This window comes from Thermobia domestica, chromosome 2 (genome assembly GCF_964235325.1).
Source record: "Thermobia domestica chromosome 2, izTheDome1.hap1.1, whole genome shotgun sequence".
NCBI classification, from domain to species: domain Eukaryota; kingdom Metazoa; phylum Arthropoda; class Insecta; order Zygentoma; family Lepismatidae; genus Thermobia; species Thermobia domestica.
The window spans coordinates 52,644,378-52,668,575 of record NC_137455.1 but is presented as its reverse complement, the minus strand read 5'-3'; the positions used below and the strand labels follow the sequence as shown (position 1 = coordinate 52,668,575).

The following is a 24,198-nucleotide window of genomic DNA, read 5'->3' as shown; positions in this document are numbered from 1 at the left end:
GCCACTTCCACATATCGTAGAGCGATGAAATTTTACTTGTATAATCCTGCGTACTTCTGGAAGTCATGCGATAATGTACAGCTCAAAACTCTGCACCGTTATTGCGTTATAGGTCCGAAATTGAAGTAAGGTGTAGTAGTTCAAAATCCATTACTGCACCACAGAAAGCAGCGTGGCAACATCGCAGAAGTACTTGCTCGTAGGAAATGACTATGTGGTAGGGAAGAGGTGGAATGAAGAAAGTGTGCAGTCAAGAGAAAACTCGAACTATGACGGATTTCATACTCAGGGCCGTGCATCTGTTTGGTCAACATTCGAGCATGAATGGGTGCGTTGTTTTCCAGGAGGCGGATACCTTTTGTCAGCATGCCACGTTCTGGGATGTCACAGAATCCCGTAATGCACGCAGCAGTAAGGCATAGTATATTCTGATAATTGTGGTACCCTTTGCCTGGAAATCAAGTAGTAATACCTCATTTTAATCCCAAATAAAATGATCATCACTTTGTTCGCTCAGAGTTGAACACGGACTTTCTTTGATGGTGGTACATCGACACACTATCATTGGTTTTGACTAGGTTTTCCCTGGTTTTCTTCACTCCCACCAGACAAAGGCCGAAATGGTACCTTCTAGAAGGTCCAGGCCAATTGCTTCCCAAATTCTAGACCCACATATATAAGAACAATGTGACCCCAAAGTTGGAGATCTGAACCCTTCCTTGAGTCTTTCCCTTGCATAAATACATGCATGAAAAAACTAGTCAAATCAATGTCAGCGTGCCTACGTAGCAGCACAAAGGAAGTCCGTGTTTCAAGATTAGATCTTTGGTAATTCTTTATGCGTTTGTTTGATAATTCTTTCCAAATGTTTGTTATAACATACAACAGTTTAACTTTTGCTTCAATTACTCGTATGCGTCACTCGTCACTTAGAGATCTATTATTATTGATAAAAAGAATTCTGTTTTATTCTTTAGCTATGTTTAATTAATAATAAATGCTCAGTTCTCACCGAAGTATCCAAATAGCAGTCACAAAAGTAGACGTTTCAACGGTGATTTTTCGCCATTGTCAATCCATATTCATTAAAAAATAAATAACTACATTGTTGGTAAATTTCCAGATATAATAATTATGGTTACTAAAGTAATGCTTTTAGTATTCTGGACTTGTAATATGTGCTATCTTTCTATTATCTGTAAGTAAATAACTTTTCTATAGAAGTAATAATTTAGGTTAATGACGTATTGTTCGCAAGTTTAATTTATTCTACAATTGTGCAGTCTTGTCATTATCAGTACAGTAGAGCGTCGATTATCCGAAGTAATTGGGGGACATGGGTGTTCGGAAAACTGGTTTGTTCGGATAATCGAACTGTACATGTTTATTTGCCAAAAAGAAGTACTGTACAGTAAATTTATTCATAAAAACAGGCATCTCTTTAAGTATTACAAAGTAACGTACAAAGGCAACTTTAGTAGGAATATATAGTATGTGGTACAGTTCATTAAACAAAAATATGTACATATTACATACGCATTTTGCATGAACAATACACACAGTACACAAAATTAACGTTTAAAAAATCCTTTAAGCGAGTGAATACACAGTTCGGTTAAGCGGTCGTTCGGTTGACCGACGTTCGGATAATCGACGCTCTACTGTATTTACAATTGAAGTGAAGAACTGCAGATTGTTATTTCTACAGAGAGATTTGTTCACAGGTAATAGAAAGATAGTACAGTTGCCACATATGGAATTTACAATGGTCATATTTTACGCTAACCTATAGTCAGTATGACAAGAAAGAAATAATAATATTTGTGTATATTTCCGAAAGAATGAACTTTATAATATAATGGATCAAAAGTAACCAAGGAACGGGTACATATACCGATCTGTTTATAGTTAGCTAAAAACTTTGAAACTGAAAAATAACTTTTGCAATCTCGCACTTTCCTGGAGATCGAAGATTACCAAATTATTTGACTCTACATTGTTCAGCGTAAGCTCTAAACTCCGATAAACAAAATATTTGAATCCTTCCGCTTATCACAAATACGATTGGCTAGTGATGTATTACTCCCACTCCCCACAGGGAGGAGCAAATTATGCACGTGCATTTTGACAATACTGTCTCGTGTTGTCCAGATACTTACAACAGCAGCAGAAAAGAAAGAAAAAAGAAACTCGAAAGATTAAAAAAAAAAAAAAGTATTTGAATTCCGCTCGTAAACAACTGTTGCTTAGTGAGTAAGGGTTTGCCTTGTTGGTGTTTCACCACAACACTCGCGGAACCGGGATTCATGCCAGTCATCTTTCAGACTTTAAAAGCAGAACACACGTCCACAGTTGAGTTGGCGCCATAATTACTGCGCATGCTTAGTGTTTATTTCTATTGTTTCATTAGCCATATTCGATTGCAGTATTATTAGATAATCCGTATTATATTTTTGTCATTTATATTAATATAGCAGTTTTATATGAAGCTTCATAGTAAACGTAATAATGCAATCACATGAACTATTTTGCGGAGGAGTACAAGCGTCAGTAGGACAACAGCAAATTAGCGAGATTTAGTTTCACGTGGCTTTGTTTATCGCAGTTTAGAGCTTACGCCGAATAATGTATAGTACTTTCGATTAACAAAGCCATTTCTAAGTGACCAATGAAGAAGAAAACAGAAGGAAGTAGTGTAAGATTTTAATCAAATAATATCCATTTGCTAACTTTTGTCTGTTTCTTTATCTTGTCTTAGATAATTTATAATGGAAGGTCAACTTAAACCATTGGCCAGAAATGACGTGTCTACTGCCGAAAAGCTTGACATCGAAGAACCCTCACGAGCCCAGTGGAAGTCAAAAGTTGAATTTCTTCTCTGTTGCATGGGGTATGCTGTTGGGATTGGTAATGTCTGGCGATTTCCTTATTTATGTTACAGAAATGGCGGTGGTAAGTTTTCCTTTTCTTTTCTTCACTATTTGTCTTAAGTAAGGAATTTAATTATCTTAATGTATAAGGTCTACTTGGAATATTACGCGTAAATGTCTGACTACAATCAATCAGAGGAAAAAAGGAACTTTGTACTTATCATCTGCTTTCGATAAATAAGTATTATAAAAAAGCAGTTTCAAGCTTATGCGCGACTTATCTCCAACCGTGTAGAAGAACTGTAAAAGGAAGGAACAGAAAATTAAAATGTAAATATGACATTATTTAGTCTGCAATCAAGATAAAAAAAAAATTCCATATATCGTCACATGAGAACCAGAGAAACGTAACTCCAAAAATGCGTTTTTTTCTTTCTTCATGTTTGGACTTAATTTTGAACGCCCCATTTGGTGTAAATGGAACGTAACGCCATCTGTTTTTCTTGTCGATCATCTGTTGTAATGTAGCTCAATGATCATCTTATTGAAAACGCATCTTTCTAAGAAAATGATGTTTTTGCTCTCTCGCCTGTAAACCTACGACAATGGAGTTACGTTCCTCTCGTGCGACGATATGATCTTATTGTATGTATCCTTCGATTTTTTTAAAAATTTGGAATAGTGAATCAATAACTTGTTAACCACAGATAAAATTCTTGTCTTTAAAATAGAACGAATCATTAAGCTTTTAGAAGTTTGTATGAAGTATTATTATTTTTGAATTTAAGGACAATCTTTGTAATAAATTTATTGAATCTGCACCCGGTATACAACTACTGTTATCAACTAATGCTGAACTTCTTGGTGCAGCTCTATCATCAGAAGCCAGGATGAAAATATTGTTAGAGAAGATTTCGAAATTAGAGTTCTTGTCACGCTTATTAAATTTATCAGCTCATTCAGCATTTTATTTATTGCGAGCCCCATTTTCAGTACCAAGATTACAGTATTTCTTCCGATGTTCTCCATCCTGGCATGAAGTGGATTTTTTTGAGAAATTCGACGATACTATAAGAACAGGATAGGAATCTATCCTCAACTGCACCCTAAGCAATGAGTCCTGATTACAAGCATCATTACCAGTCAGAAATGGAGATCTCGGAATCCGTCGGGCCACAGATGTTGCTATTCCGTCATTACTTGCTTCTTTCTATAGCTCAAGTCAGTTAACTAGTGCTCTGCTGTAGTGGGAAGTCGAATTGACAACGATTCAGATGTACAGGATTGCATCGTCAATTGGTCTACTTTAGTGAGGTCTGCTCCTCCGGCTAACAAGAAATCTTCAATCAGCCTGGGACGAACCCATAGTAAAACATCATGTTTCCTCATTATTACTTTCAACTCATAAGATCGAAGACAAGGCCAGATTCCTTGCTGTTTCGTCCCGGGAAAACGGTGCATGGCTTCAAGCTCTACCGTCATCTTCTGTTGGTCTACACCTACGCAATGAAAGTTTTCGTATAGCTACAACTCTGCGGTTAGGAGCAGATATTTGCGAACCGCACCGTTGTCGTCCTTGTTAATGCTCTCATTGATAAGAGAGACTTACATGGCTTATCATGCAAAGAGCAGCGCAGGTGACAATCACGGCATTCAAGCGTGAACGATATCGTTTTGAGAGCTCTCATATCTACAGGTGTCCCATTAGTACGAGAACCAAACGGATGCAGTCGTTTAGAAGGAAAAAGACCAGACGGAATGACATTAGTGCCTTGGAAGAAAGGGAAAGTTCTAGTTTGGTACTTCACCTGAACCGATACCTATGCTCCCTCCAATTTTCCACATTCGTCATCACGCGCAGGTCTCGTATCTGCTCGTAAGGAGCCCGACAAAAGGAATAAATATATTGATCTCCTTGATAAATATTGGTTTGTTCCAATTGCCATAGAGTCAAAGTGGTACTTGGGGTCAAGAAGGAGCTAATTTTATCAATGAATTCGGCCATCGTATAACGCTTATATCGGGAGATAAACGATCTACATCATTTCTTATTCAACGGATCAGTATCGCCGTACAACTGGGGAACGTTTAAGCCATTTTGGGTATGTTACCCACTGGTAAAGAATTACAGGAGATCTATCTCATATAAGGAACCCCGTAATTATTCAGAAGAATTTCTTTCTTTTTTTAATTACCATATTATTATTTAGTGTAATCGCATGGAACGTTAAATTTGAACAAACTATAACAAATAAAATTCACTAATTACAACTTCGTTATCAGACATTTTAAATCGTTGTGTGTCAATAATGTATTAATAATTGTAAATTGAAACAAAATTTTATTGTTAAATAACTCCAAATTGAATAATTATTTTACCACATTATGGAGACTGTACTAAAAAGTACTACGTTAAGGAAATGTCTTGCAATCCATATTTAGTATGAATAAATCCTGTAAATAACTACATATAGAAAAAAAGAACAAAATATATTTCTAATAGAATGAGTTGGCTATTGGCAATTCCCTATAATCTTTTCCTTGTTAAGTAATATCCTCAGTTACTTTGAATCAAACTTTTAAGGAATCAAATATTGAAATTCCTTTGGTATTATGGTCCCGGGTTCGATTCCCGGTGGGGTCACTCGGTCAAAAAAGTGTAACACGCTTTTTCAGGCCAGCCACCCTGAATGAGATTTTCCTGGGTTTTCCTTATTCACACCAGGCAAATGCCGGCGTGGTACCTAATTTATAGGTCCCAGGCCGCCTCCTTCCTTCCCCAATCCTTTCTTCCTTCCCTTTCTCCGGATTGTGTGCTCGCCGAGGGACGTCATTCCTCAAATCGTGACGGGCTAAATGGCCTTAGGTGCCGAAAGCCCAGAAATCTAAATCCTAAATCCCTAAATCCTTTGGTATTATAGGTATGTGGATGATATTCCATTTATTTACAAATGTGAAGCTGTTTTTAAATAAGGAAATTCCTTTTAGGAGCATCTGTGGGAAAAGAAAATAATTACCAGCTCACGTTTGTAAATTTAGTAATATACCCCAAGAAAAATAGTAAATTCTATTCTAAAAGGTTTATAAAATAGAGTGGCCTGATTTGTGTGTTCACATTATGAATTGTTGCAATCTCGATAAATGAAACGTTTAAGTAAACTTCAAGGGCGCTGTGTTATTAACCTCTGAGAAAGAAATGAGAAATGAAGAAATCAAATACTTTCTTTAAAATTAGAAGGAGAGAAAGGTTACCTCAAATGGCTACTTTAGAATTGGTTCGAGCAAATCAGGGTACGTTGCTCCCTTATCATAAAGAACAAGAAACAAATAAAATATATACCAGGTGTGTTAAGAGTATAGGATCATCGGCAAACTCTGTTATGAATCTGTTCAGCTACGTATCAAAAATTAAGGAAATGGATAAAGAAAATCTCTAACAGATGATTCATTACATCAAATTAACATGAAAATTCTATTTGGAAAACATGTTTACAGGTTTCGGAAGAGCTTTAAAAATATTATGAAAACTTAGCCTGGAATTATGAGACCTAGAAATAAAGGGAATTTAAAAAATATTACTCACAATATATTCACTACATAAAAATTCCGTGTTTCAAAACTAACAACTATTTTATAAGACAAATTTGAGTCACAGGGGAAAATCCTTCCGACCGCCAGGTATATCTTCTACAAACGTAGATATTAGGACAATCTGTATGATTTCTGAAACAACGTTTTCTGTAAAGTCGGTAAATTAGATTGATTTATGAATTTATTTTCCAGCGTTTTCTGCAAATTTTAGCTCTGGAAGAACTTTTTGACTATTATTAAATCCGAATCATTTCATTATATTTAATACAATCAAGCATCTCTTCATATTTATACAAAATAGTTATTCTAACTCCGAGCAAAACTAAATAAAACAGCAGGTTCAGCATTTGATCAAATACTATAAAGTCTTTCATTGAGATTCATATCTTTTGACTAATAATTTTTACAAATCGTAAACACTGTTTGTGTATTGTGCTAATAGAGGTCTGTATTCCTAAATAATTAAATATTAAAAACAGGAATTTTAGGAATGATCAAAAAAAGGATCAAAAGATTGAGATCTTGGCCAAGAATTTTAGGAGTGATCAAAAAAAAAGCATCAAAAGATTGCGATTTTGGCGAATAATTAGTTTTTGGGACCAGGAGCCACAAAATGTTTGAACGACCCCTAAATCAAGTTTTCGTATTTTCTACGGAATAAGCACATCGTACTGAGTTAAGTGATAGTTTGGGTTTGGCTACACTGTATGTAGTTCTCTAGATATAAGGAGAACAAGAAACTTTTTGATTGAAATATATTTGATCTTTTGATCCAATAATACCTTCAAAAATCTTTCAAAATAAAGAATTCATATTTGAGAAAAGTCTCTCTTAGATGCTGAAATTGTTCAATTGTATCTAAATTCTGTAAAAATAGAAACATTTTAATACTAGTGTAATTTTAAGATATTAACATGTTTAAAATAAAGAGCATTGAAAATATTTTGTAAGGACTTTAATAATAAATGTTTGTAAGGTATTCTGACTGCAAACGTCTTCCTTTTTTTAGGTGCGTTCCTGGTACCTTATTTGATGATGCTATTTCTATGTGGAATTCCATTGTTTTTCTTAGAAACTTGTTTAGGGCAATTTACTAGCCTTTCTTGTACAACATTGTTCTCCAAATTAACACCTTTATTTAAAGGTAAGTATTTCTCTCTCTCTCTCTCTCTCTCTCTCTCTCTCTCTCTCTCTTTCTCTTTCTCTCTCTCTCTTTCTCTCTCTCTGTCTTCGGGACGATTAGTTTAAACAATGTAATTTCGAAATTTCGTATTACATTTCAATAAGGGAGATGGTTTTGCTTTTTTTTTTATTATTTTTTTTTATTTATTTATTTTTTTTTTTAAGTAAGGAACACAAACATACTTCCAAGAACTCATTTCTATAGCCAGTTTCTGCAATAAAGCAGACAAAATAATTGAATTAGTCGTTTTTGTAAAGGTCATGAGTCAGAAAAGTAAAGTTAAGAGAACAAAGAAAAAACTTCTTTTAGTTTTTTTGAAAAATCCTGATAGACATCAAATGATCCACCTCTCTTTGAAAAAGTAGTGTTTTCTTGTCATTGTATGAAATGAACAACTTGTTGTGAGCAATTGGTGTTAAAAATAAATAAATAAATAAATAAAATATTGAACTAAAAGCAAAATCGCCACTTTCTGACTGATAGTCTTTTTAAAACTACTGATTCAATTATTAAATATATTACATATGTATAATAATGTATGTTTAAGATTAAACAAATAGAGAAAATAAATAAATTCAAACCAGTTATGAAGTGTAAATCTGAGATCCTAAGATTACGCTATCTTTATGAATATGAATTTAAATTATCTACGCCACTGATTAAACGAGCTCCTTCGTGGCTAAGCGGTTAGCGTACGCGCCTTTGGCGTGGGAGACCCAAATTCGATTCCCGGTGAGAGCTCATGTGGTTTGCATTCCATGTTAATCAGTAGGTCCACGTGCCACATAGCCTAGGTGCTGAACGGGACGTAAAACTCAAAATCAACTCAACTCCGCTGATAAACATTCAGTGAGTGGCACAACTAGAGGATACTCGTTTCTCTGAGCCTTTCTAATTTGCTTGACAAGATACCATACTATGTTTTTTTTTTAATTTTTTTTATTTATTATTACTTTTTTTAATGATTAAGAGAATTTCATAACTTTGTACAACTAAAAATATGGAAGCTTGCTCCCGGGATTGTTAACTTGCTACGCTGAAAGTGTCATGCAGAAGTATTAAAATTATCATGTTCTGTAAAAAGGTGGTAGAAAATTTGGTGTAAGAATACACAAATTGCACATTTATAAAATTTACATTGGATTAACAGGTCTCTGTAGTGTGAATTTCTTTTCCTTTCTCCCCCCTACAGCTTTTTTTTTCTTTCTTAACGGCTTTGATTAGTTCCAGTTCAGTGAGAAGAACCTTAATATCAATACAAATTTCTGTTTTTGTAACAATAAGTACAAATATCTGTCTGATTCTGACAAACAAAAAGTAGGACACAAGTATAATGTGTATCATAGTATACTGTATTGGTAATACGCATGTTCTTAATTTATTTAACATTAATCTTAAGTTAATCACTTATTTTAGTTAAGAAAAGAAGAAAAAAGTACTCAACAAAAATATTAAAGGAATTCAACACATCTCTAATACTTTCATAAACTTCGTTGGCATCATTTCCTCACTTGAAATAAGAAATCCTTCCTTACCGACATCTCAACAAGGCCTTCTCAGTATAAAAAAAAAATAAATAAATAAAAAAAAAAAGTATTGCAAAACAATTATTTTTGATTGTTTTCCTTTCCTAACATTTTTTTTTTTTTTTTTTTTTTTTTTTTTTTTTTTTTTTTGTCGGATAATTACGCTCATAGACACAGTAAATTGGGGAATGGCAGAAATGTAGTAACTTATTTTCCAGGAAGCGGTAGAAACATTGAAGCCACTGTGAGACAGGAATCAATCTTCAGTTAGACTGTATTGAAATAAGAACATAGCATTTTTAAAATAATGGTTTAGGGATGAAGAACAAGATCAACTTTTACATACAGGTGTATATTATATGTTGGTAAATGAACTAATAGCATATTTTTGTTTTTGTAGGTGCTGGGTATGCCATACTAATGATAAACTTCCTGTGGATTCCATACTACAACGTTATTATATCTTACCCCTTATATTTTTTCGCTATGTCGTTTACTTCCAAACTGCCATGGGAAGACTGCAATAATACGTGGAATACTGAAAATTGCTTAAGGGTAAGGTATGGTATAGAAACGATAGCATTTTTTTCTTCTAAGCTCTTATTATAAATGTGGAAACTGATTTGGGGAATGGTAGTTAGAAGCCATAAACTTAAAGACCAACGATACAAGTGACCCAATGTTTGTATCTGTGGGATTAATCTAAAGATTTTCTGATCAATTCCTGAATCAATGAGATCTTAGAATCAACAATATCTTGAACAGGGTTGCAAGTGGAAAACACACATTTTTGTTGTAGTTCAGCTACTTTTTAAAGGAATTTGATTTACCAAAATTTCTTTATATATTTATCCCGTCTATCCGTCCGCGCGAAAAAAAAAAATCAGGATGTAGAGGCTTAAAAGTTAGGAATCCAGATGGTTTTTGGAGCGAATATTCGAACCGATCAGATTAAAATTTTGAAAGCACATTTACTTTCTGCAATTCTGACTAAATGATTTGCCCACCTAAGCCTCCTAGACTTTATGACCCTAACAATGTTAGGTAAACGGTATAAATTATGCAGTTCCTCGTTTTGAATTTTCTGTCATTCTCGCCTTTCTGGGGTTTAAATATTCGCTTCAGGTTTTATTTTAAAATGCCTTGTCTGCGTTTTTTCCTCAAAGATGCGACTATGTTGCGCAACCAAATGGTACAACCGGCATAATTATAATTTTATATATTTTTACTTATTTACACATAGTTTCGAATTTTTTGACAGAATTTTCGAAGAAAAAAGAATTTAGACTGAATAATAATAATAATAATAATAATAATAATAATAATAATAATAATAATAATAATAATAATAATAATAATAATAATAATAATAATATACGAACTCTGTTTCAGTTCATACTTAAATTTCCTTATGGATGTGGTTTTTATGTGTTGTTGTTGATCCAAGATATTTTAATATCCACTTTGTGGGAAATATTACTTGATACTTTAACGTATCCATAATTTGCAGTATTATGGTTACTACGAATTTCTATATTTACCTTCTGCAATTCTGCATTTACTTCTAAACCCATGTCCTTGCAGGCGTTTAATAAAACTTCTGCATTTCTTTCTATTGTCCGCATATTACCCCTATCAGATTGACATCATCAGCATAACCTACAACGTGGTGAGTGCCCTGGTTGCTTCTTTAATTTTCTTGTAAGTTGTTTTTCTACATAACTATTCTAAATAGATATTGCGTTGGGTACATTTCTAAATTACCTTTGTTGAAATAGTATTATATTTTGTTGTATATTTAGATATAAAATACCAAATTATGTACATTAAAATCTGTTTTATGCTTCAGTTAGTTCTTTCCAGATTAACATATCAAAACTCTTGAACATTTTCCTCCTAACTGTGATTTTAACTATTGTTTATACTTATCCACTTTAAGGTGATTAAATCATTCAAAACCAATATTATATATATATATATATATATATATATATATATATATATATATATATATATATATATATATATATATATATATATATATATAGGACCGTAGTCTAGTGGTCACTTCTGATGCGAAATTCCCAGGTTTATTCCATGTCTGTGAGCCTATGGTAGACACTATCATGTCTCGGAATTTTCTCCGAGTTTTCATTCCATCAGATTTTCCATATTAGTCATTTGGATGTACAGTCGGTCTACTTTTACGTCGTATATCCTCTGCTTAATCTTAGTAATTAGAGTGTACCTTCGGCTTTAAAGCGTATAGTACTGTAATACGACGTTAATATTATCAGTGATGAGAACAATTTCCACATTGCCATGTTTCACAGCAGAGTGCGAGCGAGGATTAAGCTTGATGAATAACATTATCATTGACTTGAAATCATCATTGCTGTTTACCCACGTCTCCAGTCTTTATATTCATCAAATCAAATGGACCACCACTTGATCAGTTCATGGTTTAGATTACGTGAACACGTGGCTTCAAAATCACGGTGCTGCAAATGACAGCAAATCAAGAGTTTGTACAAAAAGCACCAGTAACACTCGTGGAAAAAAAAAAAATAAAAATAAAAATAAAACTCTTTGGAGTATTTTGAAGTAAACCGGTGCGAATAGCTCTAGAACACAACTGTAGTGTTGAAGATAAATAATAAGATCTTTAAAATAATGTTATTTTATTCAAGCTTTTAAAAATCTTCTACCAGTGTTATTTAATTATTAAGGGCCTTATGCAGAGTCATTTTGACGTATAATTAGCGTAATACTAAATGCCTGACTACTGCAGGCAACATATGTTAGTCGAAACGCTTTAGTATTGCACTAATCACGCGTCAAAATGACTCTGCATAAGGCCCTAAGAGTTTATATGTGATAAATATGGAGTAGGTTCGAGTTAAGAGATGAGAATAGCTCCATAAGAAGAATTTCTTATTGCAGAGGGAGCTAATGGTGGGTGTTCAAACCACTTTGTTTAAGCTTTCTATGTTTTGTGTAAATAGTGGTATTTAAGGTATTTTTGAAAAGTGCTCTAGTGACAAGTGTGAGGACAATTAGAAGTTTCACTTTAGAGTTTTATTGAGCAAACGGACGCAAATAGCTTCCGAGAAAGACTTTAACAAGGTTAGTGTCACGTCTTATATTTTATGTGTTTACATTGTTACTGTTATTACTAGCTATTATTATTTGGATGTTATTATACAGGAAGGAACCAAGACACAAACTGTTAGTTTTGAGATGAGGGAATAGATCGATGCAAAATGGCACATTTTTGTTCTGAGAGGATATCCAAGCGCTTTGAAGGTCGACGGCTGTGATTTTCCCAATTGCTTGAACCCTTGTTCTCTGCTGAAAAGAACCAAACTCGTTCGACATTTTTAAACTAAGATATGAATATTTTCAATATCACGCCAATGTTAATACGTAACTTTAAGCAATACAGAACCTATTAATTGAAACAAACATTTCATGCCTTAATGATTTTATAGTTATATTTGGAAACAATTTTCTTACTTCTGGCTGATCAGGCGCAATTTTTTCTGTTTCTTCTCGGAGTGAGTTGGTTCTTTCTCCATACCTACACTCATTTATGTTATTAAGGGTGTGATGTAAAGAGTGTCACCAAGAAAATAACATGAAATGCTTTTAGACTATAAAACCGTAATATATCCTTTATATTTTAATTTGCCTTTTACATTGTTCATTAAAAAAAGCCTTATGTCTTTAATGACAATCATAGATAATCACAATACAGCGTATACTCTCTGAAAATTTTAGGACTACAGCACTGTATATATATAATTTTTGTAATCGTTTAGAAGCACGTAAGGAGGAACAATACATGAATATGAGTGCTTAATTCAAAGTTCATATAAGCTTCATTGCACTTGAAGAAAGTGTCGTTGAAACAAGCCTATTATTAAATAAGAAGCACTGAGGCTCAGTGGTAGAGTGGTCACTTCTGATGCGAAATTCCCAGGTTTATTCCATGCCTGTGAGCCTGTGGTAGACACTATCATGTCTCGGAATTTTCTCCGAGTTTTTATTCCATCAGATTTTCCATATTAGTCATTTGGATGTATAGTCGGTCTACTTTTGCATAAGCATGGAATGAAACTAAAGTATTATTTCATTGTTATATTGCGTGTTAACATGCGTATGTCATATTATAACAATAAGAAATAATGTACTTAGGCCAGTGGTCGCCAAACTTATGAAGCTTCTGAGCTACCGGTACTGTTTTTAAATTCTACTGTGAGCTAGCAACCAAAAGTACTACAACTTTTCTTTGTTACTTACCAAGAGAAATCTTACATTTGTTTATTGCTTATAAACTCACATTTTTAGTAAATATAAAATCACACTATCCAAGTTAGCAAATGTCTAATATACACACAAAAAATCAAACTATCTAAGTTAGCAAATGTCTAATATACACACAAAAAATCAAATTATCTAAGTTAGCAAATGTCTAATACATACACATACACACACACACACACACACACACACACACACACACACACACACACACACACACACACATACACATACACACACACACACACACACACACACACACACACACACACACACACACAAAAAAACGTGCACAACCCCAAGCGTATACAATCAACTGTGAGATGAAGCTGCCCAATGGCAGTTGCGCGGAAGAAACAAGCAGTCGTCCTCAGCGCGCCCTGTCGTCATCTCAGCGGAGGAATCAAGGTTAGTCAACCGGAGCATTAAAGCGACCTACCGAAAATGTCCCGTGATCTACTAGTAGCTCGCGACCAACGGTTTGGCGATCACTGACTTAAGCAATTCTCTTATAACTGAGAATATAAATCTGTATTTACACTCGATGTTGAATTCAACTGTTACATCCTTAAGAGCCAATGGTGTTAAAGATAAGTATAATAAAGAAGGATAAAAAAGAATAAAAATAATAAGGATAATATAAACCGTAGTAATATATCCTAAAGCAAATAAAATACGAAGAAAAAAAGAGACTATGAAAGAAATATAGGTTAAGTATTTGGTAAATAGGAATTGGTGCTTCTTACCAAGGCATATTTCAAACCAAGAACAAGAAGTAATTTTTAAACCTTGTTACTCCTCAAGAAAAAAAAATTACCTATGTTTCTGGATTACTGGAACTCAAAAAAAATTATGTACGTTAAAAAGAAGTATCTTGAAGAAATAAAATTGAAATGCATAGAGTTTAAAATAAAGTAAGTAGTAGTATTGAAGTGAAAACTATCATTTATATTGATTGATACTTTTCATGTACTTCCAGACAATAAACAAAGGAGATAACACTTCACTTTGGAATAATACTTTATCTGTAAATAAATCACTACTGTCTAAAACTCCAGCTGATGAGTTTTTCCAGTAAGTAATAATATTATATTTTACATTTTTCTCTGAAATTCCTTGTATTCAATTTTCTAGTTACTTCCGTCGAGAGTTTGAATGCTGAAAAACATTATATTTATGGGTCTGACCCCATCCTGCCCACTACTTGTGCATCTTCTGATGATACTACCATTTCCAATTATATTGTTTTGCTCTTATTTCTTCTTGAAAAGAGAGTTCGAGTAAAGAATAGTATAGCATTTACATTATATTTACTTGCTATTATTCCTTAAGTTTGTTAATACCTCTAGAAGAATGAAAAAGTATTGTAAAAAGAATAAAACTTAGTTATCAACCCTTCTTTCACTTGGCATATTATCAGATACGTACATAGAACAATCAAGTATTATAACTTGAAAGAAACATTTTGAAGTGCCAAAGAAGATTGAAATTTCATTTAGTGCTGGATATGAATATAGGGCTTTTTAAAAAGAAATGACGAGGAAGTTTTGAAGAAGACTTAACATGATCCAGCTTGTGCGGAAAAATTGTTTCGAATGATGTTAGCTACAATTCTGGGAAACAAAATTGAGAACCACACAATAAGTAGTACTGACTTTGTTGTAGTTTTTCAAATACCAAATGTTACATAAGAAATAGTTTCACTCTATAAGTACTCAATAAATCTCCCAATTACAGTGGAAATGGGCTTTAGCGTAGTGTAGTGTTGGATTTGAATAGTACATTGCATGCCGTTGTACTTTCACTACTGTATTTTTGCTTTGATACCGTGTTAACACTATCTTCATATTGTTATATAAATTTCATATTATCAGAATCTTTCTGTAATATATATTTATATTACAAAAATAATTTCTGTATTAAATACTTACTTGTACAAGTATTGTTGCTCACTATAGATTTGGAAATATTCAATATGTATTAATAAAACCAATTAGCAAAAGCATTCAATATACGTATTAATAACACTTTCGACAATTTAACATTATTTTCATCAGATACGTTATAGTAAAGTGTCTGATGAAGACGGTTATATTGCCGAAATGGTTACATAAGTATTATTAATATATTTCATGCTTTGGTTAGTTTTAATTTATTAGCACATATTAAATATTTACATGTTTTTTCACGATATTTTTTGGTAGATTATTTTTTATGAAACATATAAGAGTATTTACTTTAAAGAAACTAAGATAGTTTTTATTTGTTCGTGTATTTTTACCTTAATACCATTCAGAAGCAAGTAAGTAAGTGAACTGCACTTCTAGTTTCTGGTAATAATAAAAAGAGAAGACGACATTAAAATGCTATGTAATTGGAACATATTAACTGATTTAAGGCATGTATTCTTTTTTATTAAGATATCAGTCCAGTATATTAGAAATTATGAATACTCATGATTTTCCTTCAATATAGTGATAAACATTGAGATTTCTTCTTTCGCAAGTAATGTAATTCATTAACTGATTTTTCTTTTATTTCTCTGTAGCGAATATATCTTGGAAATATCTGACGGGATAGATCATCCAGGTGGAATTGTGTGGAATGTCTTTATATGTAATTGCGTTACATGGACTATCATATTCTTCTGTATTATGAAAGGGGTCAAATCAATTGGAAAAGTAAGTAAAGTACACAATCAGTATATTTAACGTAATTGTATTTGCTTTTAGAATTAAATACTAAAATGGATAAACTCTAATTATTATTATTATTATTATTATTATTATTATTATTATTATTATTATTATTATTATTATTATTATTATTATTATTATTATTATTATTATTATAAGAAGAAGAAGAAGAAGAAGAAGAAATGAAAATGAAAATGAAATCTTAATTTTACGTCTCACGGTTACGCCATGTAGGCTAAAGGAGATGGTGATGATAAAATTCAATGAAATGGTGGAATGAAGAAAGTGAAAGAAAACGGTAGGGAACCCGAGAAGTCGCACGTACATGGTTTTTGGCAACCACAAAACCCACTTGGCGCGAACAGGGATCGAACTAGAGACCCGACGCACCAGAGAAGAGTTGAGTTGATTTTGAGTTTAACGTCCCTTTCAGCAGTGAGGCTATATGAGACAGCATCAGTGATTAACGTAAAATCCGAACCACATGAGCTCCTGCCGAGAATCGATCTCGGGTCTCCCGCTCCAAAGGCGAGTACGCTTACCGCTTAGCCACGAAGGAGCTCTGTACCAGAGATGAATGCTCTACCACTGAGCCATCGCAGCTTCCTAATAGTAAAAGAAAAATAGTAATAACTGTTTTGGAATATAGACTTCTCTTTTAGCTATTGCCTCAATTCAAGACAAGTTTTACGTTGGCTTCTGTAAATTATATTTTTTTCTTTCAGTTATATTGTTTCTTTAAATATTGCATTATACTAAAACTAGCTTCAATTACAGCTATATATTGAACGAGATTTCTGTTTTGAAAGGTTAGTTTTTTCTCAATTGAAACAGAAGTCCATATGATTTTTACGTAGTTCAAGTTGAAGTAAAATATTATGCTACTTCTGTTTTGATTTATCACAATCCTGTCTTGTAAGGAAACTTTATACAAATAATCTTGTACATTTTATAACAATAATGACTTGTTATAGGTTTAATGCGAGAAAACTGTATAATAACAATTATTATTAGGAGAACGCGGTAGAGCGTTCACCTCTGGTGCCTGGGGTCCCTGATTCAACCCCAGCGCGCCAAGTGGGATTTTTGGAGGACAAACACCATGTACATGGGTTTTCTCAGGGTTCTATAATTTTTTCCCACTTGTACGTATTAGAGATTTATAGTTCAATCTAATCAAATAGTCTATGAACAAGAAATTCACAACTGTATTTCTGAAAACAAGATTTTAGAGTATAGAGTGATGTTCTAGCTACTGTCTCAGTTAAAGATAACTTTTACTGTAACTTTTGCGAATGAGGTTTTCTTTTCTTTTAGTTACCCTTTTTTCTTTTTTTAATATTGTATTGTATATTAAAACTACTTTTAACTACAGTGATGGATTGAATAGAAGAGAATATATTAATTTACTAGTAGTCTGTTCTCAATTGAAACTGAAAGCCATCTAGTTTCCATTTGCATAGATTATAATTTAATAATAATATACTATTTGTTTGAATTTATTATCATTCTATCCTATATATAAACATAAAAGTTCTTGTTAAACATTTTATACTTTTATTACACTTCCAAACTATATCATTCATAAGTATCGGAAGTCTTATATAACGCCTATATCCATCGATCTACAGGTATTAGAGCAAATATGGTAAGAGATATTGAAAGCGGTTTATTAGAATTAATTCAGCATTCCAAGAACAAATTTTATTTCCTTGGTTAAATCTCCGTGCAAATTGAAGATAGTAGAAATTAATCGTTTCCGGTTTCACATAGAACAAAAACCGTGGGCTATAGTTACAAGCGGCTTTCTGGAATCGATTCAGCATCTTAACAAGTTCTATCTATACCATTTTAATCCTCTATTCAAACCGGAAGCAGTAGATTTTAACCACTTCCAGTCTCAACATTGATCTCCATACAGCAAAAACGGTAAGAGATAGGGACAAGCAGTCTTTTGGAATCGATTCAGAACATATCTTATTTCCTCTGTTAAACAACCATAAGTGATAGAAATTCACAATTTCCAGTTTCAACATTGATCTCCATACAGCAAAAACGGTAAGAGAGAGAGACAAGCAGTCTTTTGGAATCGATTCAGAACCTATCTTATTTCCTCCATTAAACAACCATAAGTGATAGAAATTCACAATTTCCAGTTTCAACATTGATCTCCATACAGCAAAACGGTAAGAGATAGGGACAAGCAGTCTTTTGGAATCTATTCAAAACAGATCTTATTTTCTCCGTTAAACAACCATAAGTGATAGAAATTCACTATTTATTTATTTATAACAGGTTTCAGATACAACACGAGACCATTTTACACTGAAACATTTTAATAATTTGATAACATAGCAATTTAATAACAATTTGAGATCAAGATGGTACAACATCGATCTCCATACAGAGAAAACGGTAAGGGATAGGGACAAGCAGACTTTTGAAATCGATTCAGAACAGATCTTATTTCCTCCATTAAATAATCATAAGTGATAGAAATTCACAATTTCCAGTTTCAACATTGATCTCCATACAGCAAAAACGGTAAGAGAGAGAGACAAGCAGTCTTTTGGAATCGATTCAGAACATATCTTATTTCCTCCAGCAGTCTTTTGGAATCGATTCAGAACAGATCTTATTTTCTCCGTTAAACAACTAAAAGTGTTAGAAATTCACAATTTCCAGTTTGAACGTTAATCGCCATAGAACAAATATACAGTACTAGATAGTGACAAACAGTTTGTTGGAATCGATTCACAATCTCAAGAAAGGTACCATGTTCACCCGTATCTCTCTTCCAAGACCACAAGTGGTAGAAATTTACTAGTAACCAGTTGGAGAAAACCGAAAGCGGTTTCGGTGAAAACCGAACCGGCTTTGGAGAAAACTAAAAAAAACTGTTTTTGTGCCCACCCACTAGTTTGCATACTCTACACAAACCTCTCCTCATGCGAAGAACAGACATTTCAGCTAATAAATTATATTTTTGGGAGACTTTATATTTCATACTTTGTTTACTAAATAGATATACTTCGCAGTAAGTAGACACAAATTGAAAACTAAAATTTAAAGAATGCTGATAATCTTCATAATCATTTATTATAATTACACTGAATATCACTAGGTACTGAAAAATGGTAGATAATACAACAAATTTTACCGTTAGACTGATGAAGATTCCAACTTTGATCTTAGGAACCGACCAATTAGAAATCGATCAATTTTTCTTTATATAGGCGTTTCAACCTTCCGAAAAGTGTGAGATTATGATCGAATTCCGCCAGTCCAGTGGTCTTTTTGTTTTGTAATAGTCATTATTTTGTACCAGCTGGTGTTTAGTACTTTAAAACAACATAAATAATTTTATTTACAGCGCACCAAAGTTCCCTCAACTGTAACATCTACCTTTCTTAGATTACTTCTACAAATTGCTAGCAGATGGCTGACCAGAAGTAGTTTGAGGAACTAAGTTTTGAAATTCTCAAAACTTTATTATGCCGCTAGTAGTTCAAAGAATCTTTCCACTACTTCTCTTAGGTTTATCTTCTTAGGCTTAAAAAAGGTACTTTCGCTAAAATAGTTTATCAGATGTAAGAAGTGCAAAGAAAAGAAAACACAAATTAAAGAACAGAGGAAAAACTTAGAAGCTTCTAAATGAGCATTATATTGAAAGGCAAGAGTCACATGACAATTTTGTCAAACTGTACATGGCTGGAGTTGAATGGAAAAAGATAAAACTAATTGAACGTGTGAAGAAAACATTTGTATAATATAAAGAAAAGAATTGAAAAATGAAAATTAATGAACAAATTAACAAGTAATAAATAAATTAATTAATAACTAAAAATTAAACTTGAAAGTTGGAAAACAATAACAAAAAGAAAGAAAATATGAGTAAAAATGGGAGAAATAATGTAAATAATAATAATAATAATAATAATAATAATAAAAAAACTAGTAACAATAAAAGACATTGGCAACTTATATATGAGAAATAGGGTGAATGTAATGTGACTGGATATTATAGACAGTCAAAAGCCAGGGAGAGGGGAACGACTTGCTAACAGGATAGTAATGTATTTTTTCGTGTCTTTCAGTGGGACATGAGTCTGGGATGAAGGATTTTGGGAATACTTACGCAGCGGGTGTAATCAAATGTATTGTTGTAATGGGTTGAATGTTTTAGGACAAAAAATAGTTGAACGAAAACTCTCCAACCTTCTTACGGGAAATGGTCACATGACAGATCGCATATCTTCAGTAAAGAAATAACAAAAACCCATCTGTAAAAGTTGTCCAATATGCAATCCTCCTTACAAAACTAACACACATCTTCTGCCATTCCGGTAGTTGTTATTTGTCAATCTAAGTTACATTCTTAAATGCATTCACTAATCACTGGTGAAATTTTATTGGTGTCATTTATCCACACCTCTCACCACTTTTCGCAACCAAGAAATAGGTAATTCATGGTGTACATTACTATATACGACTCACCATAATTCACAACCCAGGAATGCGATCCCATGGTATCATTTGCCCTATGTCAATCGTTGCAACTAACTAGCTTCATCAAAACTGTAATTAGGGGGCCACGGTGGCTCAGTGGCATAGCGTTCACCTCTAGTACATGGGGTTCTTGGGTCGATCCCAGCTCGCACCAAGTGAGCTTTGTGGTGAACACAGTGTCCGTAGATTTTCTCGGCGTTCTCCCGTTTCCTCCCACTTTCTTCATTCCACCATTTCATTCATTTCTCATCATCACCGTCTCCTTTAGCCTAGCCGGCATAACCGTGGGACGTAAAACTTAAAGATTTCATTTAATTTAAAAACTGTAATTATGTACCAACTGTTCTAACCTAACCTAACATTACTATGTATATCAAAGCGCATTGATCTTCCGCAATGTACAGCGACATTCATACCTGATTTATATATTTTTTGTTTTCATGAATACGTTCACTTCCGTATATGTACCATTCCTATAATTTAGAGTGACCACACGTACTGATTTTCGCAGTACAATAGTTTTTTAAATAACTGTTCTGCGTGTTGCGAAGACACCTAGAACATCAAAAAATGTCCTTTTTTCCAATGGCCTGAGTTAACTTATTTGCAATATTTTAATGTTTTATTCTTTATTCACGACATTTTTGAATCACAGGGATTCTTTTCCTGAATGATGAACCGCTGTGTTTTATAACATACCTCAAAAGATTAGAAAGGAGAACAATCAACAAACCATTGTTTTGTAATACATTGTTTTTACTGAGAAGGCCTTGTTGAGATGTCAGTAAGGTAGGAAAGATTTCTACTTAAAGTTAGGACAGTGATGCTAACCAAGAAAGTAGAAGTTCTATCGTTCTGATCTAAATTTTCCCTCATTCCTTTTCCTTAAAATAATCCCACGCTCCGAAAATCGATTAAAAACATCTTTAGCCCTACACGAAGTTTCACTGTACATTCACAAGAATAAACCACTTTGTCATTCATCAAAGCATTTGGAGTTGTGTTGAATTTCTTCAATACTTTTGTTCAGCACTTTTCTTTTTAACAAATACAAATGATTAACTGAAGGTTAACGTTAAATGGAATAAGGACATGCGTATTGCCGACGCAGTAACTTATCAAAACATACTATTATACATCATATACATATACAGTATACACATACATCATATACATATATAGTATATACTATTATACAGGGTGCGGAGAAAGTCTCGGAACGGTCCAATATCTCGCGAAATATAAAGATCAGCAAAACAAAAATAACACGTGTTAATAGTTTTGGAAAAGCTATTCAATGATACCAAACGCAACCCTCTATCCCCACCCGCTTTGGGGGTACGGGGATAACTTTAAAATTTTAAATGGAACCCCCCATTTTTTTATTGCACATTTGAATTCTCCAGAAAAAGTGACAGTGATTTGACCCAAAAATGAAAACAGTGTCTTCTCAGATGGCGCTTGAATCGACACACACACAAAGGGGGTGGGACAAAACATTATGAAAATGTGGCCTTTCAGTATCGTACTCTGTAACCATACGGTTAGCGTACTGGAGTACATAATCAGAGATCGTGAGTTCGATTCCCGCGCAGAGTCGTACTCTGTAGCCATACGGTTAGCGTACTGGAGTACATAATCAGAGATCGTGAGTTCGATTCCCGCGCAGAGTAAGTTTTTTGTGAATTTTTTATACCCAAATAATACATTCGTACATTTTAATTTCGATGAAAATAATGTATTTGTCCATATTTATTAATTTTGAAAGAAAATGCAAATGACGACAAAATGGTTTATTTTTGTTGTAAATACCCTATAACCTCTAATCATAATAATCCTATTACTAAGTACCCCTTCATAAAGCTAGTTTGCAAAACAATTATCAAAATTTGTATTCTATGTAACTTGAAAAAATACTAATTGAAGTTAAAACGTATGGAATTTTCTTTTTTTTTGGGGGGGGGAGGGGAATAAAAGGAAAGAGATTGCCTTGAACGGAAATCGACCTCAGTACCTCTAATTACGCAGCCCAATACGCTAACAGTACGGCCACAGAGCACGGGCCTAACAACTAGCCTTTCGTAACGTTTTGATGCACCGACATTTTTTGTGAGTCTATTCAAGCACCATCTAAGAGACTGTTTCCATTTTTGGGTCAAATCACTATCACTTTTCCTGGAGAATCCAAATGTGCAATAAGAAATAGGGGTTCCCATTTAAAATTTTAAAGTTACCCTCCGTACCCCCGAATTGAGTGGGGGATAAGAGGTTGGGTTTAGTATCATTGGATAGTTTTTTTTCCAAACTATTTATCGCGTGTTATTTTTGTTTTGCTGATCTTTATACTTCACTAGATATTAGACCGTTCCGTGACTTTTTCCGCACCCTATATATATCATATAACTATCATGTACAGTAACCTACTTTTCGCTTGTCAGAATCTGATCACCCTACTATAATTTCATTACCTAGGTAAATATTCTCAATGTTAATTAGAATAAGTTAAGATATTTGGGAAAGGAAATATTTGTAATGTTATTTTCTTTTTTGATTTCAAAATTTCCAGGTTGTTTACTTCACGGCAACTTTCCCATTCCTCATCTTGTTCACTTTGTTCATTCGAGGAGTAACTCTTCCAGGAGCCTCTGAGGGAATTCTGTTTTACATATCACCCAAATGGAGTGAATTAAAAAATTTGAAGGTAAGTTTAATGATATAAGTCACATTTTAATAGTAATAATTTTTCTTGTGTTATTGTTCTAAATAAGGAGAATGAGGTAACGGAGAAAAAAAAAAGTACATGAAATTACTATGTCTTATTATTTTTAATTACTATGTCTAAATATTAAACATTATTTATTTCTTGCAAATTAGTCACAAAAATTATATGAATTTATTAACATATTCCGTACTTTTTCCTACCTATTAATATACTATGTAGATAAGTTTCATTTTCGTAATATTCCGCAATAAATATACGTAACTTATGTTTCAACTTTCTGAAATACTCCAAAGAAGAAGAAATAATTTAAAAAATAATACTTAAACACAATACTTTTCGGAACTTCATGTTTAATAATCTATCTTTTTAACTCTTCTTCAACAATCTCAAGCAATATTGATAAGAAAGCTCTGGCATTTACTATCGTGTATTTCCAAATATAAAAATGCCAAATTTATAAATATGTTGTTCTAATGATGATATTATTTGCGAATACATGCTATTTATATTTATTTTTACTGGTGAAATCATTCTAAAATTTGTTTTTATAAGGTTTGGGTTGATGGAGCGTCTCAAATCTTCTATTCCTTGGGCCCCGGTTGGGGCGGAATTATTAATATGGCAAGTTTTAACAAATTCAAAAATGACTGTAAACGGTGAGTAGACAATAAGTATTATAGGCATAAATGTTCTGTGTGATTAACTATGTTATGTCAATTTCCTGTGCAACCTGTGGAAAAAGAAATAGCATGTTACGCATACAATCTGAATACTTTTT

At 33.1% G+C, this 24,198-nt stretch overlaps 1 protein-coding gene across 3 annotated transcripts in view; it reads left to right on the top strand.

Annotated features, from left to right (window-relative positions):
• LOC145672130 (sodium- and chloride-dependent glycine transporter 1-like) overlaps window positions 1-24,198 on the top strand; it is a 102,329-nt gene that overhangs the window by 38,496 nt on the left and 39,635 nt on the right. For all 3 annotated transcript variants that reach the window (XM_081741454.1, XM_081741445.1, XM_081741434.1), the window contains exons 2-8: window positions 2,759-2,952; window positions 7,471-7,605; window positions 9,571-9,725; window positions 14,473-14,567; window positions 16,042-16,174; window positions 23,265-23,399; window positions 23,973-24,076. In XM_081741454.1, the coding sequence (XP_081597580.1) occupies window positions 2,769-2,952; window positions 7,471-7,605; window positions 9,571-9,725; window positions 14,473-14,567; window positions 16,042-16,174; window positions 23,265-23,399; window positions 23,973-24,076 (941 nt within the window). In that variant the 5' untranslated portion in view covers window positions 2,759-2,768. The remainder of the gene's footprint in view (window positions 1-2,758; window positions 2,953-7,470; window positions 7,606-9,570; window positions 9,726-14,472; window positions 14,568-16,041; window positions 16,175-23,264; window positions 23,400-23,972; window positions 24,077-24,198) is intronic.